We start from the raw sequence: 17476 nt of genomic DNA, 5'->3' as shown, positions 1-17476 counted from the left end.
AACATCCAAATCGTGCATTTTTTATTCAACTCTTCTTTGAGTACATGTAATCTTTCTTTCAACACTGATGAAGGCTGTTATTGGCATGTAAATTGGAGCGCAAAGAGAAAGACTTGATGGAATCAGTGAATGGACGCAGACGTGTATGGCTCAGTACCCACAAAACATGTCATTTTCCTGCTCGTTTTCAGTGAATATAGGAGATTGATCAGATGAAATAGAGAAAGGTTGTTTATTTGAGGCTTAATCTGTACATCACATAAAGAGAGCAATAAAGAGGCAGCCAATTAGGGATACTGTTGAGGCAGAGAGCACCACCACAATCACACTGCCTGCTAGATTGACCAGGGCTCCAAGCCCAGCTCCCACTATGACCTGAGCCAGCTGCACCATGCAGGTAAGAGCTGCGCAGTCCATGCCAGTCCCACGACCCTCAAGAGCTGGTTCATTACTGCCCAATTTTCTTCGCTCCTATGACAAGAGAGAGGCTTTGCATGAGAGAAGGGCTATAATCGTTAACAAAATTATGCAAATGGACATGAAATATCAGAAAATATTTATACAGCAGCATTCCAAAAAGGATTAAGATCACCAAAAAATATTAAGTAACTTATAATGAGCAAAACACTGTGGATCTACAGATCAGGAAGACTGGCAGAGAACATCTGAAACAATTCAAATGCAAGTAAAATCCAAGTTGCACTTTAGCAGGGTTATAATTCATCTAGATTATAATTCAGTCTGAGTTCCAGGGAAGGATTTCGATTTGTAATTCAAGTTTCCTTGCAACTTAATTCATGCTTTAGACATCCCAGGGACTTTAGATAGAAGCTAAACAAATCCATATTTGAAAAATCAATGTTTTAAACTAGTGAAGCACTCAATTTTATACTAAGGAATGTTCTTGGTAAACAGCTGTTTAGATACAAAACACAGTTTGGTGTGTGCTGGTGACAGATAAATTCTGCCTTACATTAAACATTTATTAAACAATGTATTGATTCTTACTGGTCAATCGCAGCATATAAATAACTACCGTTGTCTATAGCAAGGTTGTATAATTGACTGCTCTTCTAGGAAACTCATGTTTAATCTAATAAAATAATTTTCAATTCGAATCAATATATATCAATATCAGTAAAGTCTATACAGTTTAATGTATTTACTTGTTTGTATGTAATAAGGAGAACAGTGTCCAGTAAGATGATTTTCAATCACAAAATAAACACTTGTCAATATCAATAAGTCAATACAGTTTTACTTGTTTGTAGTCACGTAATTAGGAGAATAACGTCCAGTAAGATGGTTTTTAAATCACAAAATAAACACTTATCAATATTAATAAAGTCAATACAGTTTATGAATTTGTTTGTAGTCATGTAATAAGGAGAATAATGTCACGATAATAATCACAAAATAAACCACTCGAAGATGATAAAAGACTCACTCTCTTTACATAAGTGTCCTGATTACCATTAGGTTTATTTTGTGGCAATGACTGACTGAGTGTACACTAGTCCTTACTGAACCACCTTTACAAGTCTTTGCATTAGATGAAATTACACAAAAACTATTTGACTTCTTATTTAATAGACACAACCACTATATTATTACAATGTAAAATGACTGTTGTATTTAAATATATTTTGAAAAATGTACAGTAATTTATTCCTGTGATGGCAAAGCTTATCAGCAGCCATTACTCCAGTCTTTAGTGTCCTTCAGAAATCATTCTAATATGCTGGTCTGGTTCTCAAGTAACATTTTTTATTTATTTCAAATGTTTATTTTTTTTATTTCATTTTTTAAAATTTACTGCCACTTGTATCAATTTAACTATCAGTTTAATGCATCCTTGCTGAATAAAACTTTCTTTTTTCTTTTTTAAAGTATACTCTTGGGCAAAAAAAGGGGGCCAAATTATTGGTCAGGAAATTAGCAAAATTTAAGCAAATGCACTACTTAAGCCATTGCTGTCTCACGGAAAAACAAACAAATGAAGTTTCTGGCAGAATATGTGAAGTTGTGTGTGAAGTGATAAATCACAAATACAAATTGCATGGTGATGCTCCAGAGCAGTGTCTTTGAAAATCTTTGAAAATAGCCTAATAAATACATCTTTACCACAGTAAAACATGAAGGGAAGAGGTACCATTGTGTGGGGAGCCTGTTTAGCTGCTGATATGTGAGCTACTTCACTGTGAAAAGTCATTTAATGCTTTGGAGTACAGGAGAATATTGCAGAATGGCTTGCTTCCCACAAATGAAAAGTTGTTATCTAATGAGGAATGATCAGATGTTATTTTTCAACAAGACAATGCTCCTGCCCAAATCCCAAAGACAGCCAAGAAGTAGCTTGAGAATAAGTCCATTTGGTTTTGGCCTTGATCAGAGTCCAGATTTGAATCCTATAGTGAATATTTAGTCTCACGTTAAACTCAAATTTTTGGAGACGTTTTTTAACTACTCATGAACTGTTTGAAGTCATTAATATTGAGTGGAACAGCACTAACTGTTCTTCCTGTAAAAAGCTGTCTGCAAGTTGGGGAAGTCTATTCTGTGCTAAGCTACATTATCTACAGTATTTGTGGAATTCTTGCTAATTTCCTGACCAGTGATTTATGATTAAAATTGTTAAGACCATTAAAAGACCACTAAATATTTTGCCATTTTTGGCTTGGCCTATTTTTTTTGCCCAGAAGTGTATATTTTCTTGTTTATGAATTTATAAAACTGCTGATTTGTTCATTTTTTGTCCTGATGTAACACTCTGAAACTGACCTGTTCCGCCTTGTGGTACTCTGAGATGAGGTTGAATGGGATGGTGTAGAGAGTGCTGGACATGACTCCAAACACACTACACAACGTCAGCGTGGCCACAATGTTTGGAAATAGGCCGATCAGACCGGTTCCTAAACCAAACATAAAGTAGCCTAGGAAGTACAGTCCCTTCAGGCCAATATATGGCAGGAGCAGCCTCTGCACATCTGGATGGACACATATGGAAATCATTTAAGCAGGCTGCAACAATGGCCTTTAATATAGAACAAATGGTGAATAAGATGAATAGCAAAGACACATTAACAGATCAGACGTATTCATATCATGAGATAAAATGTCTTGACGGATAAAGCCTTCTGAAATGGCCTTTTGAATGACACATGACTTGTAGCACTAATTAGAATGACATGACATTGAAAGGGACTGTGACTCTCTCATCAAATCAGACTAATAACTCTGAAAAAGTGTATTATCCAATTTAAAACGTGGTAGGGCCATGTATTATCTGACTGTAATTGAACAGTCTTCTTTTGTCTGGTTGTATTAAGAGACTGCAGGTCTAATAAAGTCAGGAAGAATGAACAGTTGAGTTATGGTTTAATATTACTCACATGAATAGAGCGCAGAGGAGACAGCGTTGATGCACAAGCCCCAGCAGCCGACTTCTACCCCTCTCTCATATGTCGCATATGAGGTGGAATTGTGTTCAGCATATGGATTCCCCTTATATACAATCTAAAGATGGATACACAGATCCCAGGGATGTTACATAAGATAAAGCATGTGACACCATCACATCCCAGGTGTGCCTTGGGTCAATCAGCCTTGGGTCAAATAGGGTAAAAACAGTTGAGTACAGAGCTAGATAACCTCTCCACAGGTGTGTCTTTTCCCATTATACTACTCAAGTGAACCTGAACACTGTAAGGCTTTTTCCATTCAGACATCACATGGCAAATAAAAGGGACTCAATGAAAACAACATCCTCTGCTCTGCTGAGGCTACTGAGAATGTTATAATTCTCACCTTTTTCTTATACAGCCTGTTAAGAATATGTCTATTCACTGTATCATGGCTAGTCATTGCGCTGAACAGTTTTCCACTTTGTTGAGGCCAGCAGTACAACTTTCTTTACACTTTGGCTGCCTACAAGGAGACTTACTCATTTATCTCAATTCAGCACTGAATTTTGGTTAAAAGGTAGCAGTTTCTTCATCTTTTTTTCCTTTGCACAGCTAGCTTGATCAAAGTATCATTGATCTATTTTTCAGTGCTGGGTTCAAAATAAAATGTTACTCTTCCAAGAGTGCTAAATTGAAATCTAATGGCATGGTGAATGAATAAATAAAGATGAATGTTAGAGACAAGGGCCTAGAAAAAGTGGGGTACATGTCCCCAGCACTTTTTAAAAAAAAGCAAATTCTTACTTTTTTGGGCAAGTGTGTTCACCTAGAGGTTTTCATGGGCCAATGTAAATGAATCTAGTTTTAAATTCAAAGAGATTTTATTCTTATCCAAAACGAGGTGATGTGAACATTATGGAGCGCTAACCCTTGCACAGAAAGTCCAAAAATGCACTCATAAGGGCTTTTCACACTTGAAAAAGTTAACCCTGGGTCGTTCTAAACCCCGGGTAAACAGATTCCTGGGTTATCTTGCTTCACGTTTCACACTGCTCATAATTTACCCGGGGTTAACAATTAATCCTGGGTACTCATAAGCTGACGTTTCACATTGTACATTCCTAAACCCTGAGTTAACGTTCTTATTTGCATATTTGCGGCGTCAGTGTCATTGATTGGATAAACGCAGCACGCGACCTGTTTACATAGGCTAGCTCTAGCATTGCGCATCCTCGTATTGCCGACTGTACTACCGAGTTTATACTGAATGGACATTTCGGACTATAAAGGTAAGAATGAAATGGCTGGTAAAATCCCAAATAAAAAGCAGTGATAACCCCGCTTCTAAATTACAAGTGTGAAATGTTCATTTACCCGGGGTTAAAGGCGGTGTTTAGAACAATGATAACCCAAGGTTAAGCGCAGTATGAAAAGCCCTTATAAAGGTAATAACTTATGGACAAAGGCACCCAACTATCTGTAGCTGAATAAAATACAGACACGTTTTGACTGAAACATGAAGACAATAAATACATTATTGCGACAATATATAATTTATATGTTTTTCAAGCCATATTTTCATAACAATAAAGTATATGAATAATGCAGTGCTAATTGACATATCCTTTATTACAGTACAGAAACTATAAATTATATATATATATATATATATATATATATATATATTTTTTTTTTTTTTTTTTTTTGTAGTACACAAAACAATCATAAAACTTTTATTATGGCAATATAGGAAAAACATATGATAGAACAAACATTATTGTGCAGCAGTGTATTTGATTTCTTAGCCAGTTAAGAGATAACAAAAAATAAAACCTGTCAATAAAACAAAGAAAAAAAACAAAACCGGTATTACACTCGACATTTCTGTCCCTCTCACTTTTTTTTTTTAGTTTGTTGTTTGCTAAGCTATGCGTTTGACAACCTATTTAAAAGATACATAACAGAATGAAGCAGCACAACTGTTTTCAACATTGATTATAATTTGAAATATTTCTTGAACAGCAAATCAGCATAGAATGATTTCTAAAGGATCATGTGACACTGAAGACTGAAGTAGGTCAAGGATTTCACTTAAATGCTAGTCTGTAGTGTGCTAACATCATGAGTGTCAGCATATGTATTTTATGTCTGTTCTGATCCCTCTCTTTAAAGATAGGGACGTGCAAAACTATGCACAAATGGGAAAGTCAAATTCCTCAAAAAAGCCTCATTCCCTCACCTGCCCCATAAAGTCAGTGAAGAACAGCATGTTGCACAGGAAGGCCGTCCATCCCAACAGATGACTCACACATAGACAGCGGTAATGGCTTGGCATGCTGATCATAGCTGACAGCAGAGATTTCAGGGTCATCCTCTTTTGCACCTGAAACATAATTATGCAGACAGGTCAATAATGTCTTCTGAAAGGTTCAAAAACTCTAACACTTACCAGACAACATTTAATAAACCCGTCATCTTTATGCAGTATGAAGGTTTTCTAGTTGTCTCGGCACATTATACTGGAATGAGAATGTACTTTAATACTGAAATAAATTGACACCAATAAATTGGTTGTGACTTGTTGTACAAAACAATGTTTTTGACACAAGACATTATTAAGAAGGTAATAAAGGTTTCCATAACCACAAAGGGTTGCTCATTAATGTAATATCACTAGTCATGAGGATCTCTCTGTAAAAAAAGAAAAATCTTAATTTCCTTTTGTTGCTAAAATTCAATTGTTGATGGAAAAATAATGGTTGGGCAATGGGGTGAAACAATCAAATTATAAATACAATTATACTCCAATGAACAGAGTTTGATTTGTTAAAGGTCTTGTAATGAATATGAAGACTGAAGGCCTAAAATCAGCAACTTATCACTATTCACATACATGGAATACATTTTTAGGGATGGACATTTAAAAATAAATAAAAAAAACAAACATTAATGGCTTTTGTTATCTCTAGAGCCAAAATGAAATGTTGTCAACCTTAGATTTCTCACTTTGATCTTTCTTTAACCTGTTTGTGTTAAAACTAATGCTGTCAATCATATACAAAAATAACTAATTAATCACACATTTTTCTGTCATTAATTGCGATTAATCATGATTAAAAACATTGGATTTTTTAATATTTTTATATTGTAATAATTTCACAGTTACTCTCCAAATTAACGTAGAAACAACGTAAAGATAGTATATTTTAAATATTTGTTGTAATGGCATCTTTCACTGATACTAATACAGCTACTGATGTCTCTATGAAAATTATTTGTGACAGACATTTGTGACAGACATCATTAATTATTAATGACAGACATTTAACATTACAGTATAATTGAAAGCTATCAATTTCAGCATTTATTAGGCTTTAAAAAATAACACCTTTTAATTTAAGTGAACTTAAAACAATCTTCACATAAACCCATATAATAAATGTCATTTACCTGTGGCCTTCCTACCTGTCTAACAGGTAGGAAATTGAATAAAGTTATCAAACACTTTACAGTCTTAACTGCATAAATTATAAATTAAATATAGATTAATCTTTATTTAAGCTACAATTTTCTGTTACCTTTGTTCTTTTATTAACATTAAAGGATTAGTTCACTTTCAAATGAAAATTAGCCCAAGCTTTACTCACCCTCAAGCCATCCTAGGTGTATGAGACTTTCTTTTTTCTGATGAACACAATCGGAGAAATATTATTAAATATCCCAACACATCCAAGCTTTATAATGGCAGTAAGCGTTACCAAACGAGTATGAGCTGAAGGTGTCTCCATCCACATCCATCCATCCATCATAAAGTGTACTCCACACGGCTCCGGAGGGTTAATAAAGGTCTTCTGAAGTAAAGCAATGCGCTACATCCTACTCCTTCCCTATTCAACTTACAGAAAAAATGTAACTGATGCGACGCCAGTTTACACTTTCTTCGTAACTTGAATACGGAAGGCGGTCTGGCAGAAGCTAGATATTTCACTTCATAACTTGTTAATTATGGACTTTTTTTTTTTCTTTTTTCTTTTTTTTTACACAAACGCGTCAGAAGGCCTTTATTAACCCCCCGGAGCCATGTGGAATATGTTTATGATGGATGAATGTGGATGGAGGTACTCTCTTCAGCTCATACTCGTTTGATAACGCTCGTATGCATCAGGATATTTGTAAATATATCCCCGATTGTGTTCATCAGAAAGAAGAAAGTCATATACACCAAGGATGGCTTGAGGGTGAGTAAAGCTTGGGGTAATTTGAAAGTGAACTAATCCTTTAATGACAGACATCACAGTTAATCAGGCTACTGTGACTTTAAAATCTGCCGCAGCCGAACATGACGCGTCTCATTTTCTCACAACTCATTTAAGACTGCTCTTATGAGAATACTCGACAAAACAGGAATTTTGGCATAATTCTCTGTTATTGTTTGTTCAAGCACGAAAGAGAAATCAATTGTGGCGTGCTGTCTGTGCACACGATACTGGCTCGTGCCTTTCTGTGTGTGTCACACAGACACGACATTCACAGACAGTGCATTCTCTTTTCTCGCATTTGGATGGTTTAAAAGCATTTGCATGAATAAGAGCGTGATCATATAATTTAACGCTAGCCAAAGAATGACAGAAAAAAAATTAATGCTGTGTTAATTGGACATAATTAATCGCATGCATTAACGTGCTAATTTTGACAGTACTAGTTAAAACACATGATGCAACTGATGAAGAAATAGCACTAATTTAAATACAATTTCCCTGAGGTATTTACACCTCTGCATTTCATTCGAGACCTTTATCAGTCTAATTAACCAGTGTTATACCCGTCAGTCAGTGAAACAAGCCTCCAATCACTTCCTTACATTAACAAGAACTATATGTTCTGAACATTTTGTCCAAGAGCAGTGTTTGCTGGAACAGAACTCTTTCTCAGGAACAGATGGCAGATTATGTGAGGTTTGTAGCAGGTTAATGATTGTGAGACTGACTGAGTTGGGGTCTAGACTGACAGGATTAGTGAGATATACAGTTCCTTTTACAGTTCTAGCACCATTAACAATTTGATATGAACATTAAATAAAAAAAGTAAAGTTACTTTGCTGTTATGGGTATAAAACTACAACATATAGAATATTTTTTGACCCTAAATTCTGATTATACAGACATATACTATAGCATAAATTCTGATGGTAAAGTGCATAGTACACAGCTATCTGGGAAAGCATTTTACAGATTTAAAATGAACTGCATTAAAGCATCATTGTGACATGGTGTGACTCACTGACATGACAAATTGCAGTCTAGGTTAAGTTCCACATGTGGAGGTTTTACAAAGAGCATGCCCAATTTTTATGATTCAGAAGGAACAGTCTAATGATGATCTGAAACAGGATTTGAGACAATCATCCGAAACATACTCTGTGGTCCAAAAGCCTAAAACCAAACTATAAAAAATGTAAACAGACAAACTTTATTACATAAAATAAACAATAAATATTTCAGATTCAGCACTATTTTAGATCATAAATCAAGTGACCAAGTCAAATAAAGTAAATTATGACATAGCATGACATCACATTGTCATGTTTTGAGTTTGCTTTTTATCTCCTTTTCTGTTCTGTTCATGTCTGAGTTTCATTCATGTTTGTATTTCTGGTCTTGTTTTGCTGTCAGTTTGTTAATTAGTTCTGTCATCCTCAGTTTCCCTTGCCTGTTTGTCGCCACAGTTACATATTGACTTTCATTTGAGGTGTGTCTCGTTAGTTAGTCTCATTGGTTCCTCTGTTTGCTGTGTATTTAAGCCCTGTGTTTCTTAAAGTTCATTGTCAGTTCTACGTCGTGTTATGCTGGTTGTTCCATTCTTGTTCACGTTATTTCATGTTTGAGTTTTATTCTGAATAAGGACTGCTGCAACCAACCGTGACACACGTGATCATGTGAACTCTTGTACAGACAATCAGATATTCTTCTTACCATGTAAAAAAACAATATGCTTTTTGTATTATTCTTAAATCATGCTGCAGAATATGGTTTTATAAGCTTGAGTGCTGCTGTGATTAAAGCAAAAGGAAGACAAACCAAATTCTAAGAAATCAAAAAAATGAAATATTATAATTTTTGTATTAAATGTATCATTGTTATTATTACTCTTAAATAGTATTAGTAGTTATTAACAACAACAACAACAACAACAATAAATTAGTTGTTATTGTAGTTATTATTATTAAAATGTCCAAAATTTTGCTGAAATTGTTATGCTGAAAATATCTTTTTACTAATACAAATGCAAAACACAAGCATTTTTATTTATGGTGGATTTTAGACCTCACCACATAATGAGACTCAGATGTCTAAAATCCCTGCTTTATTATGTAACTGCCGGTATAAACCTGAGACTGGTTTAATACTTAATGAACTAATAAAACATAGTGAGAACTTTGAAAAGCGTGTAAATTTTTTACACTGGAGAATCGAACTTCATAATCACACACAATACAGCCATAATGAGTAATCATTACATCATCACATCACCACAAGATATGCCATTATTTGTTGTATTTATAATAAACTAAAAAAGCATGTGCTGATTTTCATTATCGACTAAACGAGGAATTGTTTCTGTGAGAAGCATGAGCAATATCCAGCCTAATCACAGCTCACAAAAGCTGTTGCTCTGAGGTCTGAAACAGGTCATTAAAATGTGAGGGGAAATTGGGTGCAGAGTGAGGCCAAGAATAAAAGCCACAAGAAAAGGATACAAAGTAACACAAATGACCAACCTCGCTGTTAGGATGCTTGGCACTGGGCGTGACTGCATTGGCTTCACTCAGGGCAGAGAACGAGCGCTGCCTCATATCAGGTAAAGGTGGCGGTTCTTTGGATACTGCGCCGTAGCCGTTATGATCCGGGCCTTCCAGGAGCGGTGAGGTGGTTGGACAAGAGTCCGAACTGTGATCTTTAATCAATGGTTTCTCTGGGATGCTGAAAAGGTGCATGGTGAGAAAAATGCCCCAGGTTAGAGATGAGAAAAAATAAATAACTTGGTACTCGGAACCCAGTGCAAATCCAAGCGCAGAGTGACCCCAGTCCATGGCTCCAATCAGATATCCACAGGCTCCACCTAGACCTGCAAGGAAGCACAGCAGATTGCTTTGAGAGGGGAGAAAAAAAAAAAAAAAAAAAAAATCATCCAGATAATCAAATGAAACTGAAAGCTTCGGCAGAATGTGCTCAGCTGGGCAAAAACTAAAATGCTTCTTGAAATCTGAGATGAAGCACTATAGGAAGGAATTAAATTCACTAGCTCTTGTTGCACAACAATTACAACAGTGACCTTTATAATGGAATAATGTGCATGAGATAAAAGTAATCCCTAGTGGAAAAAAATATACTAAAATGTATTCGAATATATTTATTTTGTGTTAAGTATACTACAAATGCATTTACATATTTATGTGCTAAATAAACATTTCCTGCAGTTGTACTTTTGGTATACTAAACTGGTCTGCTAAATTGGAACAACTAATTTTGTACTTAATGCTCTTTAATTGTGCGGAAGTGCTGAGGTCCAACTAAAGAATACTTAAGTATATTTGATTGTGCTAAAGTGGTAATATTGCAAGTATACGTTAGGTACACTTTAAATATCTTGCATTTTAAGACTGATATCATACAAAGGTCATACAATCCTTATTAAAGTGATAGTTCACCCAAAAATGAAAATTTTGTCATCATTTACTCACCCTCAAGTTGTTTCAAACCTGTATAATTTTCCTTGCATGTTTCATCTGCTAAACAATGTTTCGTATGCTCATGTTAAAAATGGCACAGCCATGTAATGCCAACCCTGTCACCACATAGGTGCTACTAGCAGCCCCACCTGTAAAACACAATGTCTCGTGTATTTAACACATGTGAGATGTGTAAATGGTTGTTTTAGCAACATAGTCAGATTTCCTGTTGATTCAATACATGGAGCTGAAAATCAGTTTTTTATTCTGTGGTGTCAATTCATTAATTGAAGTGAAGTCTAGATTTGTAAGTATTTATGATAAATATTTAATTTGAAAGAACACGTTTTTGTATCTGATGGCAAGAAAGATTTTTCAACATTTTGTTGAAAAATGGAAAAATAAATTAATAAAACTATTATCCCTAGTAAAAAAAAAAAAACAACAACAAAAAACAACTATACCAAAATCTATTTAAAATACATTTATTTCTTATTAAGTACACTTAAAATCCATTAACATATTTATTGACATATCACTTAAGACTTACTGATATAAAAATATAATGAAACTTTATTTGGAGTTTTTCTTTATTGTACAATGCACATTTCTTAATATTATGCCTAAAAAGTGTTTTAATATAACTATTAAAGTGATAGTTCACACAAAAATGAAAATCATTTACTCCTGTCATCATTTACTTCTCCTCAAGTTGTTCCAAACCTGTATGAATTTCTTTGTTCTGCTGTATACAATGGAAGATATCTGGAAGAATGTTTGTAACCAAGCAGATCTCATCCCCCCATTGACTGCCATAGTATTTTTTTCCTACTATGGTAGTCAATGGAGGGCGAGATCTGCTTGGTTACAAACATTCTTCCAGATATCTTCCTTTGTGTACAGCAGAACAAAGACATCTATCATGATGAAGACTGACTTTGAAATGCCCTTAATGTTTTTATTTTTTATTTTTTATAAATATCTGACAATACAATACTGAAATAAAAAAATAAAAAAAAAAACAAAAAACAAAAAACACACAGCTGTAAACCTTTCAAAGGATGCATACTTTTTTAAAAATTAACATCTTTTGTCAGGTCATAGCAGTATCATAACCAGCCTTCAGTGTCAAATGATCCTTTGGAAATCATTCTAATATGCTGATTTGATGCTCAAGTAACATTTCTATTATCAATGTTAAAAATGACTGTGCTGCTTAATATTTTAATGTTAAAAAGGACAGCATTTACAGTATTTGATTTGAGTACAATAGATATTTACACTACTATATAACAAAAATATAAATAAATATTATAATAGTTATTTCAAATTAACAAAGTATTGAGTTATAGTCTGAGGGCAGGTAGTTTTAGGGGTAGTAAGTGATAATGAAATAACAATTTGTATAAAATACAGAGAAAAGCTCATATATATATATATTAAAGTCATGTTACATTGCAGGATATATTTTGTGCCGTTTTCTCTCAAAAATCAGTAAAAGCAGACCAGAGAAGGAAAAAGAAAGAAAGAAAGTAAAAAAAAAAAAAAAAACACCCAGTAAGCAGGGTTATGCACAATTACACACAAACACCCCTGAGCCACAGAAACGATCCAGTCATGTGGCTCTGAAGCTCTCAGCTTCAACCCATGATCTCAGCACATGACTGGGCCTGTTTGGATTAGGATACCCTGAGTGCACACAGGCCCCTTGGTGCCTCAGCACCATGAGCAATTGGCTAAAACCAGACCGACACAACCAAGCTCTACTATAACTGGATAACAGACCTCATGATGTTCTTAAAAGCATTTGATTTACTTTTGGGGTGCTGTTTTTCTGTGATGGTTTTAGTGCATAAGAACACATAAAATCGATTATATAGACAACAGCTCCTGAGTTATTAAACATCTTAACTTTGCCTGATTCATTATTTAGTCTAAACTACATTCCACACTTCCTAAAAATCAGTGTGAAAATACAAAGATGTCTTTATTTCTTGTGGATGTTCTCCACACAAGACTGAAAGCACACGTGTCTCTAGTAGCCTGACTAATATGTTGTTTTCCTTTTTTTTTTTTTGAAGAGATTTGTACTGTTATCTAAGATGGCTTTTTCTTTTTCAGTTCTTGGAAGTTCATGTGTGACAGTGATGAAACGCACAGAAACAAATTCCTCCAAAGATATCAAGATTTTGACCAGTAAACAACACTGATTTTGCTGAGAGTTTAGAAGACACATAAAAAAGGGTGTTTTTCTCATGTCTTGTTAACACAACCAAATAAATCCCCCAGAAGGCTTTAATACTGCCATACAGACAGCAGGATGTTTAGTTACATCAGTAATACGGCACCAAAGCACCCAACAGACCATGTTAAAGATGGTGAAAGAGGAAACAGGCCGTTGCCATAGTGCCAACCAATTTCACACAAAAACCTGGAATTGAGGCAAAATACTGCACTTGGAAGCTTTCAAAAATGAAAAATGGTTTGAAACAAATGCTGTCAGTCAGCTTTATATTGTAGAACTGTCTGTAATGTCCCAGTTCCTGCTGCGGTAATTGCAGAAAAGCATGCACATCTTAAAATTTTTCTAATCAAGAAAATAACATGTTTTTCTAAAAGAACTGACAGGATCAAAATGACAAAGCAAAAATATGTATAAGATGCACAGTGGCTATAAAAAATACTTAATGTATGAATGGAGTGGATGACATCTAGTCAGGGTTGCCAGGTCTGTGTAACAAAACTAGCCAAATGGCCAATCAAAAGTGACCATATCCCAAATATCAAAATTCAAAATATGCTATTCCCATTCCTAAAATACATATTTTACAGCCATTGTTATGCAAAATGAAAACTACTATTTCAAAACCACAAAATGTAGCACAGTTTTATCTTTGGTAGAATATACAATTTCAATACAAGCAATATGTCAAACCATTAACTAGCGGGGGCTCTAAAAGTAGATCAATTCGGCGGGGAAGCTTCTGTGGCTTTTGTATCTACTAGACTTAAATCTGTACATCTACTAGATTTAATGAGTGCAAAAAGCGATCCATGTTATGAATTATATTGCCACAATCTACTGTGAAAAGAACCACAACACCAAGGAAAGACACAAATGAAAGTGGACCTACAAACAAACGCTGTAGTCCTTTACAACAGCACTTAGTTAGTTAAAAATGCTATGTACGTCAAACTGGCATAATGCCATAATTCATAATGCTTCAGAACATCTCCGCAGCAACAGAGTTATATTAAGGTGTTCTTCATGGAATTGTCAAGGTAACTTGACAAATAGCTTTTAATGAGACCAATGTATTTTTCTTGTGTTTTAAAAGCTAGAATTTCTGCTGTTAAAATTAGCTTTCTGTCTTGTTGTGCAAAACAATTCATGCTAATTCAATGCACCTATCAAAGTTTAATAAGACATATGCAACAACTCATAATGTAAAAACTGCACATACTGTAATAAGTATTACATTATAATTGTAATAAAATGTACATAATGTAATCATTTTCTCAAAACGTAATAATAAAATCTTGAGCTCATAGAGTAATAACAATATTTACATTATGAGAAATTTATTACATTATAAACTCACCAAAAACATTGTGTTGATATTTGACCATTTAACAGTATGTGTAACTTACATAAGAAGTAGTAGTAGTAGTAGTAGTAGTAGTATCAGTAATCTGGTGGATTTTGGTTGAGACTGGATTTAGATTTTAAAGTGTATTGTAAAGGAATACCAATGATTTATGTATAATAATAATAATAATAATAATAATAATAATAATTGCATGAATGTTTAAATCTGTTGCATTTTGAAGGTAGTTTAAGACTGGATTTAGATTTTTAAAAATGTAGCTACTGTAAGGGAATACCAATATTTTTCATGTTTTAAAAGCGGTTACAATTATGACAAAGTGACAATATATTCATGCGTTGTTGTTTTTTTCAATATGTTTTTGGTGAGTTTATAATGTAATCAATTTCTCATAATGTATAAACTGTTATTGCATTATGAGCTCAAGATTTTATTACATTTTGAGAAAAGATTACATTATGAATATTTTAGTGAAATAATAAAGTAATCCTTATTACAGTATGTGCAGTTATTACATTATGAGTTGCTACAACATATTTTTATCATGATGCAAAGCCAAGCAAATCATTTATTGTTACTCTTTACCTGTGAGTAAGGCATGATAATGAAGACCTCGCTCCTTATCCCGATGAGAACACACATCAAACAAATAGGCTTTAATGGGTCCGTCAATGAAGTCCGCTGCAAAGTCAAACATCACCACTCCAAACATGACCACCACGATGGCCCATGTCCTTTTAACATTTCTATCCTCTAGTACAGCTGGAGGAGAGAAACAACATCATGCTAGGTTTCATCAAAATTATACATTCAATGGTAATGAATACTACTGAATATAACTTATACATTTTGGAACTTAAGGTCAGGACATATCTCAAAAGGCAAAAGTGAGTAAATGCATTATTTACAAATTATTAAGATTAATAAATCACTAAAAAAGAGCAGCTTTTTTCAGTTATGTCTTTTGCAATGCATAAATGAATACATAAACTAAATCAATTCATAAATAAAATGTGCATTTGTTTCAATTTTTCATATAGCTAAAGGACACCTAATTGCAGTAATGAAATCAGGAGTTTTCTTCAGCATTTTAAATGTGTGCTCTTGGTACTACAAATGATTAAAACTCTAGATTTGTAGTAGTTAATAGGAAATAAAATAAATAGGAATATGTAAAAACAGACTCCACTAATGCTGTACAAAATTTCCATGCAATGTCCAGCTGTGCTATCTTCCTGTGTCTAATTTCTGGATAGAGCCCCATTTTCTTTGGTTATTTTGAAAAAGCATTTTGAAATAATTTGCAGTTCCTATCTTCTTCTCTTCTGTCCTTATTATCTTTTTAAATTCCAACCTAACAACAAATTCAACGGAAAACAGATCAACTTTACTTTACAGTTTTTAAAATTACATTGCACCTTTGGCTAATATTAAAGCTAATTTTAACTACCAGCCTTGACACAAGTATCTCTTGATTTCATAATCTAGAGAGATCCATCACGTTTACTTCAGCTACACATACCTGATGTGACCGCATCTCCATTTAGAAATAAAGTCAGGCCCACTAACATCATAATTCCCAGTAAGAGTATGTACGGTCGCCTTCGGCCCCATGGGGACCTACAGTAGTCGCTTGCCGAGCCGATGACAGGCTGTAGGATAAAACCCAAAATAGGGCTGATGAGCCACACCAGGCTGTACAGGCGTCTGGGGAGTCCAACGCTCAGCAACACCGGCGTGACAAAGGCAGCCTCAACAGCGTAGCAGAATTCCCTTCCAAACATGACCATGCCGTGCATGATAAGTCTTCCTCTCGAGCGCTTCAGAGGCTCCACTGCTCCAAACACATCCGGTTCCATGCTGTCCAAATAGTCCTCTTTCTGTTCCGAGTCCACCGGGTAGTGCTCCATGGATGTAAGCGGGCTGTCCGGTGCAGAGAACCTGCAAGGCTGGTCCTCGGTTAGGAGAGTCATGGTTCTCAGTATTGAAATTGTTAATTCCTACTGCATAGCTGAGCGATAAAGTTCAAGACTAGTATTCACAACGCAAACTGAGCTGAGAAGAAAAGGAGGTGGTGGTCTTGTTGGGATGAAGGTAGTAAGCCTTGCCTTTTTTCCTGTCTTTGCTGCCAAAGGCTGCTGATCGAGTTGGTTGTAAGCACAAGACAAAGATTATGAATTGTAGATGTCCTTCTCTTCCTCCTACTGCGTTACAAGAGGTTAGAAGTTAAGAGCAAGACAGCACCAACAAAACATAGTTTTCATAATCAGATAAAAGGAAACATTAGAGTGTTTGTGGAAATATAAAGGTTATGAAAAACGTAGATCTAACAAGCATTCTTTTGTGGTCTCGCATGCTGGGATTGCCCATTAGGTAAATCAAGTGACATACCATGTGATTCCTCCGTAGACGGCTTTAATGGGATTGGAAAAAGAAGACAACGTATTTAAAGTCAAAGAATCAAAGCCTTCCACCCTTCACAATGTTCCCTCTCCATTCACTCGACTAACCTCTGTTCCTTCGGGTTTACTCAAATCTGTCATGAGACATTCACAGAGTCTGTTCAACAATCATGTGAGCTTCTCACGGAACATCATCCACTCTCTCTTGGACTAATTCTATAGAGGTTGAGCTGTGGATCACAGGCAACCGGTCAGATGGTGCCACATGGATTAAAATGCCACATTCCACACATATCTCTATGTGAATGAGAATCGATTTCAGGCTAGAGTAGT

The 17476-nt window shown here is 34.9% G+C and overlaps 1 protein-coding gene across 2 annotated transcripts; it reads right to left on the bottom strand.

Annotated features, from left to right (window-relative positions):
• Positions 1 to 213: 213 nt before the first annotated feature.
• On the bottom strand, positions 214 to 17440 carry slc45a2 (solute carrier family 45 member 2). Of its 2 annotated transcripts, XM_051877759.1 has the most exons (9): positions 17252 to 17440; positions 17133 to 17154; positions 16264 to 16945; positions 15327 to 15503; positions 10183 to 10529; positions 5644 to 5787; positions 3393 to 3516; positions 2782 to 2987; positions 214 to 471 (listed from the first exon to the last, which is right to left on the bottom strand). In XM_051877759.1, the coding sequence occupies exons 3-9, from the start codon at positions 16712 to 16714 to the stop codon at positions 256 to 258; spliced, it is 1665 nt and encodes a 554-aa protein (XP_051733719.1). In that variant the 5' UTR covers positions 16715 to 16945; positions 17133 to 17154; positions 17252 to 17440; the 3' UTR covers positions 214 to 255. The 2 variants fall into 2 exon arrangements, with proteins under 2 accessions (XP_051733719.1, XP_051733720.1); XM_051877760.1 differs by lacking the exons at positions 16264 to 16945; positions 17133 to 17154; positions 17252 to 17440 and having other exon boundaries at positions 15327 to 16163.
• Positions 17441 to 17476: the final 36 nt, after the last annotated feature.

Source organism: Ctenopharyngodon idella, chromosome 21 (assembly GCF_019924925.1).
Source record: "Ctenopharyngodon idella isolate HZGC_01 chromosome 21, HZGC01, whole genome shotgun sequence".
Lineage (NCBI taxonomy): Eukaryota > Metazoa > Chordata > Actinopteri > Cypriniformes > Xenocyprididae > Ctenopharyngodon > Ctenopharyngodon idella.
Note: the sequence above shows the minus strand (reverse complement) of the source record. Positions and strands in the feature narration are given on the sequence as shown.